The sequence below is a fragment of the Protomyctophum bolini genome, assembly GCF_963924005.1.
Source record: "Protomyctophum bolini genome assembly, chromosome: 14".
Taxonomy (NCBI): domain Eukaryota; kingdom Metazoa; phylum Chordata; class Actinopteri; order Myctophiformes; family Myctophidae; genus Protomyctophum; species Protomyctophum bolini.
The window spans coordinates 18475484-18488683 of record NC_137875.1 but is presented as its reverse complement, the minus strand read 5'-3'; the positions used below and the strand labels follow the sequence as shown (position 1 = coordinate 18488683).

General features: G+C 40.4%; 1 protein-coding gene across 22 annotated transcripts in view; it reads right to left on the bottom strand.

Moving 5' to 3' along the window:
• Positions 1-13200, bottom strand: part of LOC308328710 (neurexin-1a) — a gene marked incomplete at its 5' end in the record, with an annotated part of 423001 nt that overhangs the window by 65887 nt on the left and 343914 nt on the right. For all 22 annotated transcript variants that reach the window (XM_080782790.1, XM_080782779.1, XM_080782794.1 and 19 more), the window contains one exon: positions 4822-4993. In XM_080782790.1, coding sequence (XP_080638916.1) covers positions 4822-4993 — 172 coding nt within the window. The remainder of the gene's footprint in view (positions 1-4821; positions 4994-13200) is intronic.

Below are 13200 nucleotides of genomic sequence, written 5' to 3'. Positions count from 1 at the left end.
CATTTGAGATTCTTATAATTGGACTAAGGACTTCTAATAGCCCATAAGTATGCAGTATGTGACTTTTTAATGAGATTACCAGGGCAGAATAGTAGGAGCTGGTGGAGTAATTATTCCCGTGCTTTTGACAATTGATAGCCCCCCCTCCTCCCATATAATCTCCTCTACTCCATCTAACTGACTCCGCGGCCATCGCTCTTATCCTCGCCGTCTACTCGTATTATGATCACTGTTGATCTGTGAGTGGCCTATGAGAGGCTGAAGGCTGTTATTATGACTGGGTTAGAGGCATTCTGTGAGTGGCCTATGAGAGGCTGAAGGCTGTTATTATGACTGGGTTAGAGGCATTCGCGGAGCCTAATCAAACTACAGACGAGCACAGAGAATAATGGCGTTGTGTGCTTCAGGGCGGAGGGTGGAACCTCTCAGTAATTGTGATCGGAGGTACAGTAATTAGGGTTCAGTCAGCCTAATAGGAGAGTCAGACTTGGCTTTGTCAGTAAAACGCTTTTGGTGGGTATACGGGATTAGATTTTGTCTGTTTGTTCCTACGAGCATTGATGACACTGCTCTATGCTTATCATTTATAGCCCCCCCCCCTCTTTCCTTTGAGTAATTGATGTGATTTGACACTCACATAAATAGAGCAGGAAATATGCAACGATTTTGCACTGACTCGTGCAGATTTTTGATTCTTTGTCATTGTGTATGGGGGTTATAAATGCTAAATGTTCATGACATATTTGTGAAAATGTAAGCTTCAGAATTGACAATATAATAATTATTATGGAAGTGCACTTTTTTATTGTTTTCAATATTAGTCAAAAGCTTGAAAATGTGCAGTCAGAGTTCGGTCACAGACACCAAACTTTGATTTTGCCTATGTGGTGGATTCTGGCAATGCTTTTCAATGGGAACGGAGTGGTTTGATGCCATTTGCGGATCATTTACGCAAAAAATAAAATAAAAACTTAAATAAAGTAATAATCCATTCCCATTGAAAAGCATTGGCAGAATCTGCCGGACCGCTGCATGGGCAAAATTAGCTCTGGTCCATAGCGAATGCTTCTATGATTCTGCCCTGCATTGGCTATGCTACTTTCGCTTTGGAACTCAGACCAGCCTCTCCTCTTTAGCGTAAATAAAAAGAAAGTTTTTGCTACTCACCAAAACAAATTACTTTCCTTAGTGGGAGCACTCTGAGCCCCCCACCACACGTATATAAATGGTACTTCTGGGCCAAAAAGGGATTTTGTTTCCACCGGGAAAAAAATACTTTTAGTTACGCCAATGCGCCCTCTACCGATATTACCCAGAGAACTGACTCATAGAGAATATTTTTCCTCCGGTGAAAAAAAATCCCTTTCTGCCCAAAAAGTACCGTTTATACGTGTGGTGGGGGCTCAGAGTGCGTCCACTAAGGAAAGTAGGCTTTCTAATGACACAACCTGTGTTTGTTTTGGTGAGTAGCAAAAACGTTCTTTAATACGCCAAAGAGGAGAGGCTGGTCTGAGTTCCAAAGCGAAAGTAGCATAGCCAATGCAGGGCAGAATCATAGAAGCATTGGCAATGGACCAGAGCTAGGGCAAAATGTATGTTTGGTGTGACCACAACCTAATACAGTATACTGTAGTTTCTAATGGCTTGAGCATCTGGCATACTGTTTTCTACTTGTGAAATATATATTTTCCCTTGCCCAGTCAGTGGAATTACCAATTAGGCTACCCATCATAAGTCTAGAATCTTGACCTCTAAATAATGTTAACTTCCTAAAACTTTCAAATCCTCTGCTCACATGTCTTGAAGGGCTGATTTGAAGCATACAGTATGCATACAGTATGTTATTTATCTTCAACCATTCAGAATGTTCAAGGAGTAATTCTAGTGGCGTTTTAGTTTTTGAAACATTGGCTACATGCAGCCATCTGTTGGCATTTGTTAGCAATCCTTGTGCCAGACAATGAAAAGACAATTATTTTTCTTAGAATCAAATCCAAATCCTTCCAAAGATTTCCATTGCTTAGTCTTACTCTTTTTGTTGTATCGATGTGTGCATGAGTGGCAAGACTGACAGGCATTAGTTTAGGACTGAGGGAAAATCCTGATTGTCCAATTACCATTAGTGTGATTTTGTAAAAATTGAGAATAGATCCAAAATATAAGCCATCAAACTGAAAAGTGTTTCCGTCTATGGTTCTTCATACAACTTGAGAGAAGCACACCTGCACATGTGTTTGGGGGACTGAGGGTGTCTGTTGCATGCAGGCAAGCTCTCAAGCTCCATCCATGCATTTAGCCCTGCGGTGCGTTCTGGCATGGTCCATGACATGTCAAAAGACATTAGCTTCCCTTTTCTACCCAAGGCTAGCAGTGAGGATTGAATGCTAGCCATAAAATGTTCTTCTATTTATATGAATGCACTGGTCATGGCTAAAATGTCACCAAACATTACGCAAACGGGGACAGACAGGTTGAACTTATCTTCCGTTTAGCCTGTGACCCAGTCATTCAGCAGTGGTGTTCAACCTGGGGCCTGCCAAAGGTCACAGGAGGGACAAGCTGCCTTGTCTGTTTTGAGGTATAACTGAACATATGATGCACACAATCTGAATACTTCACTATTCACTTGTGTTTATTCTACATGTGTTATGTAGAACAAACAATATTACACCTTGTGACCTGTAGCTGTGACCAGATATCCAGTGTTCAACCACTGGCAAATGCAATATAATTCCAACATATCAGACACAATCAAATTCACCCATTTGTAACTCTGAGTTTGTATACAGATCTAACCAAATTATTTTAAGCGAATTAACAGGATTTCACTGTGCAGTAATGGTTATCCTGCAACAATATCCTACATAGCTAACGTCCATCATCATGCAATTTGAGTGTGTAGGGGCCGGGGGCCCCTACACATTCCATTTTCGCCACGGACATACAACATGAGTGGACAATAATACCAGAAACACATAAATAGATAGCCCTGAATGACCATAACAGATCTGTAACTCTGAGAGTGTTCAACTTCAAATGGAATCAAATGGAACCAAATGGACCCTTACGGGTCCACGGACAAGACCAAGTCTTTGCCACGGACACATGTATCCCACAGTGTCCGTGTACGGACATGTTGGTGACCCCTGGTAGGGGGTGTTGGTGCACCATTTCAAACTGTGACATAACACAGTAAAGTCATGGTAGCAGTAGTGCATAGTATAACACAGTTATCAAGTTAATTGAGCTCCAAAATTGTAAAAGAAAAAAAGAAGAAAAAAAGAAGAAAAAACTAAAAATGTAACCAAATGGACCCGCCATATAGCTTTTGTCAAAACCATTGAACATTGCAGACGTTAATGAACCCAAAGCTGGCAGTGAAACACATTTCAAGTTCACAGCTGTCCTACTAGTAGCCTAGTGACAATTAAGGTGACATTTTTAAAACACACATACTGAGTGTACAATGCCAGTGTTACTGAGGTTTTTCTGTATCTCCAGTGTAAGGCCATCACTTTACATTCACCCGTAGTGTTCAATATTGCCTTTTCAGAAGATGTTTAGTGTCTTACCTCATAGCTAAAAAAAAAGAAAAAACCTCAGAGTTTGATCTACACTACAACACGCCTTAATGAACAGCACGTATTGTGTCCTGTATCAATACGCTATAGTATGTTTTGTTTGTTAATCTGTAGCTTATTATGTAGCAGGCTATTATTGTGTAGCACAATTATGTGTATTTCTTTAATTGCACAAGTCACACATGTAGTAATGCAATGCCAAACAGTACACGTTTGTTTCTCATAAAGCATAGACAAGAGCTATGCAATCATTACATACTGTATAATGCAAATTGTCAGAAGGAAAATAAGTAAATGTCAAAATGTATTCAGTGAAGAGCATTAGTATCAACACTGTTTACACTCGCAACATGAAACTACTCCTACATGTATTTAACTCCTAAATGATGCTTATTGTGTTAGGCTATATATTATTGCCATATTTGCTGTATGTTTGCCAAATTATAGCCATTCATTGAACACGCGATTGAGCTGACAAACAATGAAATAAAACCGTAAATGGAAAGGACCATTTTACAGAAACTGCATTGATTTGTTACCATCAAATGAATGGTCATTGCACTTGAAACAGCAGCAATAGTAAACAATAAAATGCTCAGTGAAAATGTACCCTATATGTTTGAACTCTGCGGGATCTTAAAGTGTAGTAATGTAAAAAAATTATGCCATTTATATGTAACCAGTATTTGTTATGATGCGAACACAGCGTGAAAGCCATTTAACTCAATGGGAGCCACAATGTAGGCTAACCACAGTATTTAAAAAACGTTTCACAACTTTCGACAATTACAGTGAACGTTCCAACACATTATGTACTTACGCCCCCCATTTCCTGGATACCAAATGTTACAATAGACTGGTTTATGATAGCTAACATAGTTCGTCTATACCACAACATTAACCAGCCAACAACTGACTGGATACAGTATGTGTCCAAGGGATTTGGCTTGTTTCCTAGCAACATAAGAGCATTCAGATGAAGCCTATACAGTATGTCACCTAGAATAGTCAAGTCTTTGGGTTACTGTAAAGAGATAGATATACATAGACATGGAAAAACCACAATAAAACTGGTATTCTCTTGTAAAATAAGGCTAATAAAAGCATTCACATGACAGGCAAAATAAATACTAATATCCAACTTCCAAAACAGATCAGCAGTTAAACCATTGCTCGATAAATATGTAAATACATTTATAAATCGTGGCAGAGAGCATCATGGGTAGAGCGGGTCACTCACCTGTGGGGTAGCGTTCAATGACTGGTAGGTCATCCAACTGCAGAGTGGCATTACCCCCACTCCGCGTAAACTTCACTATATGGTACTTTCCGTCATTTACAAACTTTGACGTCTCCTCAATATTAATGTCATCTGTTCCGACATTAAACACAACCGCAATGTTTCCCTTTTCCTGGGAAGAGAAGAGAAGAGAAGAGAAGAGAAGAGAAGAGAAGAGAAGAGAAGAGAAGAGAAGAGAAGAGAAGAGAAGAGAAGAGAAATATTTAATGATCAGACAAAATCATATTCATAATATTTGTGACCAATGGCATTTGAATGCACAGTACAGCATCATCTTTGCAGATAAACAAAATAAATTATACATGTTATGTGAAAGGACATACTTTATCTTGGTTTACAATAAGTTACCACAGTGGATTTACAGAACATAATTTCTTCTGTATATCAATAAGAGGAGATGCACTTTCATGTTTTGTTTGTTTTGGATGAGTGTATTTATTTATTCTAATCTAATCCTAAAAACTACTGTGAAATGCAAACAACTCCGAAATCTCCTGAAGAAATGATGGAGATGGATTTTTTTTTATCACTGAGACATACTAAAGTATGAAAGTGTTTATGTAAATACATGAAATGCTGAATGCTAATATGAACGCTAATCAACATTTCATAATTACATTATTTCATAATTACACCACAGGTAATGAAAAGTGGATAGCAAGTCAATATAAAAGTAGGTGTTTGCTCTTTGAATAACTGCAGCAAAGTAGAGATATTAAAATAATTTACATCATCACTTCAATTAGTTGCTCACTTAGGTGCTCTCTCTAGAGGTCGTCCTCAAACAAGCCAAAATCACTTTAATGTACAGAATATTATGTCTTCTGTTAACAGTATGTTTGGCAAACAAAGAAATGTGATAACATTTAGCAAATTCATGATGAACAAATTCATAAAACAACATTAAAGTAACGCAACTTTATCTCACCAATGTGAGGATGGCAATGTTTTTTGTACTCTACCTACTTTGTGGACTGAGGTGGTTTCAATCTTTATTATATTTGAACCAATACGTTTTAGATAATGAATAGAACCATCTGGGCACTTCTACTTGGCTCAGAGACAATTTTACGCATAAAAACAATGTCTCATCTCCACTTTGCCCAACACTCACTGGCTTCAAAGTCTGCCGTTAAGATATTATTGTATCTGAGCAGATTGTGAGAGTGCATAATTAAATCACAGTACGGCTACAGTATCATTACAGAGACAGCACAGATCAGCAGAACCCCACTAATATAAACTAGAGGAAATAATAAGAAAAGTTCTGACAGGAGGTTTGAATCCACTAAAGCGTTAAGCTTAATTTATTGTAAGCTCCATCGCGCCAGTTGTTTTTTTTTTGCAAAAATAAGTTAAAGAACAGATCTACTGTACAAGCTTAAGACATGTTAGCTTGTATATCAGTTATTTTGGGGGAGCAGCACTGTGACTGTACGCCATCCTATGGAGTATAGGCCTAAAAATGTGAGCTTTAGATTTGACTTTAGATTTGACTGTAATGGGGTATCTCCTCCTAATAGTCTCGTTACTGTGTACGGCACAAAATCGAAGTCCCTGAAACCTATACAGTTTTAATCCAGCTGGGATGAGTACATATGTTGGCCCAATCCTGCGCTCTCTATAAACTGCAGTTAAAAGAGCATCTGGTTGGAGGTTCAACCTTGAGGCGCAGCATTCTGCATGTCATTATCCAGTCAGCACAGCCGTACTACAGTGTCTCACGCACGCACACGCGCACGCACACACACACACACACACACACACACACACACACACACACACACACACACACACACACACACACACACACACACACACACACACACACACACACACACACACACACACACACACACACACACACACACACACACACACTTTTAGAACTTAAACTGACAGTAAACTAAGCTGCAGCTCAAAACAGCAGGGGTTGTCCGAGCGTGGGGGTAGTCCTGTCTGCTTGGTGTATTTTCGGGCCGCAGTCGAACCTCACAGAAACAGCACAACTAAATAGGTGGGTGTTTGCACTGTCAATTTTGAGCGGATGGGCGTACAGTTGGAACAGGAGAAGGTGTGATAGGGGCGGTGGCATCCCCTTCACGGAGAACTTAGCATTCGTGCGTGCTGCTGTTTGTACAAATGACGACGTGACCCGGAGGTGAGTGGAGATCACCGCTGTCGTCAATGTTGGCTTTAAAGACACAAACAGCCAGGCTCTCTATCCACCCTCTCTTCCTTTCTCTCATATACACAAACAATCTCTCTCTGTTCCCCTAACACATTGGTTCCCAAACTGTGGTGCGAGCGCCTTCTAGGGGGTGCGCGACATGAAAAGGCTAATGGTGGTGCTATGGTTTTATTATAAATATATTAACATATTATGCCAATATATGGCAAGTAGAATATAGCCTATGCTGCATATATATGCCATATTCAGGTTAATATATGTGCATATGTGTATATATAGGAAATATATAGCTTATGCAAATTTTATTTCAGCTAGGTCAGGAGTTAACAGGGAGTGCATGACCAAAACGGTTTGGGAACCGCTGCCCTAACACATGAACTCCATCTCTCTCAGTCTAACACGCACACTCACACACTTACACCCTCCCCCTCCTCAACCCCCTCAAAATGCAGAATGAACATGGCCGAGTGTGTCTCCAGAGCCAGAAGCTACAGCGCAATTAAAACCATTTGTAACGTGTCACACCATGTTACCAAAACTAGGCCAATTGTATGCTCTGGAAATGTAATTTTAGGACAGATTATATAATCTGATATGATTACAAGCACAAGTGCAACTTCCGTCTTATTCCCGGTAGGCATGGAACAGTCATCCACACCCGGGTCGCCATAAAGCCAGTCAAGCTGTAGTGTGCTATAAACAATAGAAGGGGTTCCCACACTTTTTCAGCTCGATAACCTAAAAACCCATACTCTGAACGCCGCAATGTGGAGCGAGTGGCAACAGAAGCTAATGTTATGAGCTAACTGGAGATAGAGGACAACCACAACAAAACACAGTGAGTGAACCAACAAAAGAATCGGAAACTACAAGGGCTCGTTGAACCTAGCTGGCAATTATGACAGAGACATTCTTGCTTTTTTTACCACTAAGCTAAGCCGACTGCTTGCTCTGTGGAGAAATTAAATTTTGACCTTCAGGTTAAAATTCATGTCAAATCATATTATCGTGTCATAGGTTGTGTCCAACCTAGACCACACAGGATCCAAGTTATATTGTATTATCATACTCTACCATACAGAATGGACAAAATGGTATTCACTAAAGAAAGGTGACTTAATAATACCGCTTTAATCACTTAAACCATACTTAAAGAATAGTGAACACAGCCAATCTACAAGCTCACAATGCTAGTCGCGACCCTTTAAAGCGGCGGTGGGACCCATTTTGAGTCCCTGGGGACCACTCACTGCATGCACTGTAATCAAGAGCCCGAGACTATCCTGGGGAAGGGCAAGGATGATCTGTGGGTCTTGGTGAAGTGGCTGCTTCAAAGGGAAGGGTGGCATGCAGGCCAGGGTCCAGTGACTCAGCAGGGGTCTAAACACACATCATGAGACGGACGCAAAGAGGTTCATCCCAGTGGTATCCTCCTGAAACACCTCTTGTGTTTGCTCATGAGTCATTGGTGTTTCATCACACTGTAAAATCCTGTGCTCATTTAACTCACAGGATGAACAAACACCAATGATATTACCGCGTAATAATCAACCTTTTTCTATGAAGTACACAAATAAATCAATCGACTGTCTATTAAAAAAATATATATACAATTATAGCCCATTTCATGCACAGAAATAAAGTATTTAAAATAGCTTTTGTCTTTTGCAAAAGTGTATACCTTCTTTCAAGGACTATGCATCAATAAAACCGACTAATTCATAGTGCTACTGCCCCTTAAAAAAAAGAGAGTAAAAAACAGCTTTAGTTATAAAGAGACCCAACCAATTAAAAATCCTGCCTTTAATAGCCTCCTTCAATTGACTTTTAATGTTCCCCATGGTCCGGTTAATAAATTCACAGCATTTTGTCACAACTTGCCAACTCGATTTCCATAATACATAATCCACATCGCTGTCTTGAAGAGATCTCAAGAGGTGGATGAAAGGGCGAATGACAACACACTTTTTTTACAAAGGCAAGGCGTTCACCAATCAGTTGTAGGGAGTTGCAGGGTAGATATTTTATAGATAAAATGATATTCTTGTCCATGTTTAGCGAACACTGAGCTGGATAACTTACTGTATACCTTTAATCTTAATCCTCTCCTTGTCCACAGTTTTCCTAATACTTCTCAAGTGCTCTACAAAGAGTGGAGGGTGAACAAATTGAGCCGTAAGCGGCCATTTTTTCCACTCTCAGTGTGAAATTAACACCAGATTTCACTGTGTAGTTTCTCTGGGTACACAACAAGCAATAAAACGAGGCTAATCCAGGAGCTCTAAGCTTAAATCAGAGAGTGACTGATGGTGTTGCTATAGGGCCCTCTTACTCAAACCCATTAGGCTACGCCACGCCACGTCCAAACTTCATGCTGAACTCTAATGTCTGATTTATACTTTGATGCACATCTTGTAATGCACCAACCATAGCTTATCTACAAGCTCTTTTTCTTATAAAAGGAAACAGGTAGGTTTCAAGGCTTGTACTGGTTAAATAAAGGTTATAATAATAGTAATGCATCGACAGCGTGATATGTTGTTGAGTTTGTAGACTGGCAATGTTTGATGCATAACACCAACACAGTATAATTTGGGCTATAGCCTGATTTATGCGTAAGGTAGTAAAGCCCCCATGAATGGGACAGCCCCCTGGCACATAAAATACACACGCTTGTCTGCGCACACACACACACACACACACACACACACACACACAGAGCATCCTGAGAAAGAACCCATAGCCCTTCCTGACACACTGCACGCTGCCTTGATTAATTGTTCATCAAGCTGAAATAGAGTTTAATTAACTGATGAAGTTGATCCAGCACCTCTAATCTTTCCTTTCCCTTTCTGCTCCTCATCCATGCAGCTGGGTGGCAGAGAAGCAGAACGCTTCCATAAAGCCTGGCGGCCATTGCCCAGAACCTCCAGTGCTTGGGTTGGGGTTAGAAACAGTGCCAAAATGCTCATGTTCAAAATTATATTAGCTAATTTAGACCTGAGGCCGATTCGAAAAGAATGGCTTCTAAAATCCTAACAGTGCTAAACCCTTTTCGTGTCAAGGACCCCCAGAATTATCTGTATTTGACCACAGAGCAGACCCCCATCTGAAAATATGTTGTTCCAGGGACCCCCGCAGAAGCAAAGATTTGAGTTAAAAATGTTCACTCTGAGAGAATATATGTTCAAAGATTTGCGCCACATTTTCACGCTTTTTGAGTGGTGCAACCACTCCTACATCCAGCTAGCAGCAATGTCCATGTATGTACGTACCTTAGAGTATATATACAATAGAGAAGACACCCAAGTTCTCCTCCCGTCCACTTGCATTGAGTTGTACCTGTTTGTGTACCTCAATGAGCACGAGTGGTGTGCGCATGCGTGAAATTCGCGCGTTTGTGTACAATGCGCGTGCCTGCACAATGCGTGCCTACAGTGCCTAGCACGTATCAACACAATGCTGCGTCGTAGCAACACACATCAATGCTGCGGGCGCTGCGTGCGTGCGGTATCGCACGTGCGTGTGTAGATGCGCGTGCCTGCACAATGCGTGCCTAGCACGTAGCAACACAATGCTGCGTCGTAGCAACACACATCAATGCTGACTGTAGTCTCCAAGGGGAAGAGAGAAGCTAACGGTTAGCATGTAGCTACAGCCAGCCTAACATTACACTGTAGTCTCCATAAAGGGTGTTTAGTTATGAACTCTAAAGTATTCAACCAGTGTGTGGACATTCTATTCAAAGTTTTCAAATGTTTAGCTATAGGCAGGCATACAGTGTTGTGTACTTGAACCATTCATTATTTAAAAGATGGTATTTCAGGAAAATATTGAAGTTATTAAAAAAGAAGCCTATCCATCATTGCCGTAGGAAAAAAAAGAAAAGAAAATCCTTGCTACTCATCCTTCCCACTAAAAAAATAATAAAATAAAATAAATTCCTTGCTACCCATCCTTCCCACGAAAAATAAAATAAATTCCCTACCTACTCAGCCCAAAAATGACAGCCAATCGGAAACCTTTTTTTTTGTGTACAGTAACTATAACAATAAATGTGTAGTTGCACCACTCAGTTCACACGGGTGTGATTTTTCTTCTACAAGCTTAAAACTCCAAAAGGGGTTTCCGTCCTGAATTAAGCATTATGTTATACTTTAGCTATTGAAAAATAGCAGATCTACAGGCTCGTAGTGCGGCACTTGATCTGCTATTTTTCAAAATCTAAAGTATAACATAATGCTTAAAACACCGTCCTGAACAATACGGTGTTTGTTTCTGTGATTTTGTCATAATTACTCATGTCACAGAACAAAGGTCTAATGAGACATGGTCATATGTAACTATTAAATGTTTTTGAAAGTCCAATTTAAACTATACCAACTTCGTGAATCCTGCTCTGCAAAACAAGCTACCGAAACACAGTAACCTGGACTTGTCTATAATGCATAACTGCTATTAGGAGCGACGCCCCTAATTTAGATGGTGGAGAATTTAGCCCGTCCACAGCAAAGGAAGTGAGAGGCGATACTGTATGACATACATACGTACAACACATACGTAGGCCTACAGTGTATACAATACATACAGTGTATGTGTTGTAGATGTTGTCAAGCCTCCATCTCAGATTGGTGTAAATGAAGACCACGGTGCAGGGCTGCCCCAACGTTTTGCGTGTTTATGAGTCATTCATGTTGACAACCATTGTGCACCTGTCACATTTCATATCTCAGCCTGGCGCTAGGGGACCGCGGCGCGTCTTCCTCCAGTGCACATGTCAGCCAGGGGCTTTGTTGGCAGGTGGGAGAGCCAGCACCTTTGTCGTATTTTCAGTGTGTGCGTGTTTGCATGCGTGCGTGAGGGTGTGCGCGACGCCTGTTAGTGTGGACGGAGGGTGGACTGTAAATGCCGCAACGGAATACACTGACTAAAACATATAAGGAACCAAAGTGGCAATGACAAGCAGACTGCACCATTCACCTTATCTTTTAATTAACTCTGACAGTGTTCTTTCTTTTCTTTTTTTCAACAAAGCCTGTTAATGAAATTACAAAGGCTATGGGAATTATTAAGAGTTAGGAAATGGGTGCCTCTCCCATCCCATTCATGTATTTCTTTGACTTGCCGTTACAAATCTCCCCTGCTCCTTTCTGTAAGTGGCTGTGACATCAGCATCCTTGAAGCCATAATGGTGAAAGTTTATCTGCCTTCTATGCAACAGATAGTTTTCCAACGGGATCTCTAGCCCAAGGAAATGTTTTCTTGTAGAGACAAAATGTTATTGCTTTACATATTATATTGTGCAAAAGTGTGTGGCAACAACTATGTTGGTGTAACTAGATTTGCTAAAAATATCAATACCATATCAACCACGATGCAACATTCACGGGAAGGTTTTGCGTGAGTTTTGAGACGAAAAAAAAACGAAAAACTATCTGCTGTGTGGAGATAGAATTTGGGTTGGGATTTTGATAACGACACGTCGACACCCCAAATGATGTTGGATTACATAATTGCTCAAATAGACAGCCCATGATACTGATGACAAAAAAAGCACAGAAAATGCAAATTTCCACGACATGTGACCATTATGAGAAAGACACACATTTGAATTTACTTTCTTTTGCGCAATTCTTCTAACCTACACACGTGATTTTTTATGAGTAAGTCATAGCCAATACGAGGTAGGCATGCACGGCCTTGAGTAGGGGCTAGGCGGCGGCCTATAGGCAATATAATTTTAAACGGTTGTCGGAGAGGCAGAAACAGAAACATAGCAAAGTAAGGCCCCTGTTCATCTGCGCAACACTGAATACCAAATGCCAATAAGTCAGAGCATGTCGAACCTGTAACAGCAGGCCAGTATAATATTTTTGAGAGCTTTTAAAATCATGCATTGCCTTTATGCATTTTTTTAAACCAAACATCCCTATGAACATTTTAACCACTTAAGACCAATTAAGTTTGTTATAATGACAAAACAGGTACAGCAAAGTAGCAGGTACAGCTACATGACTGAAAGGTTAACAGCAATTCCTGAAAGCACAGTGATGTCTGGCCAGAAAACCCCTTTGGAAGAGGACTTGTTACAGAAGAGGAATATCAGTGAGAGGATGGCAAATACATGT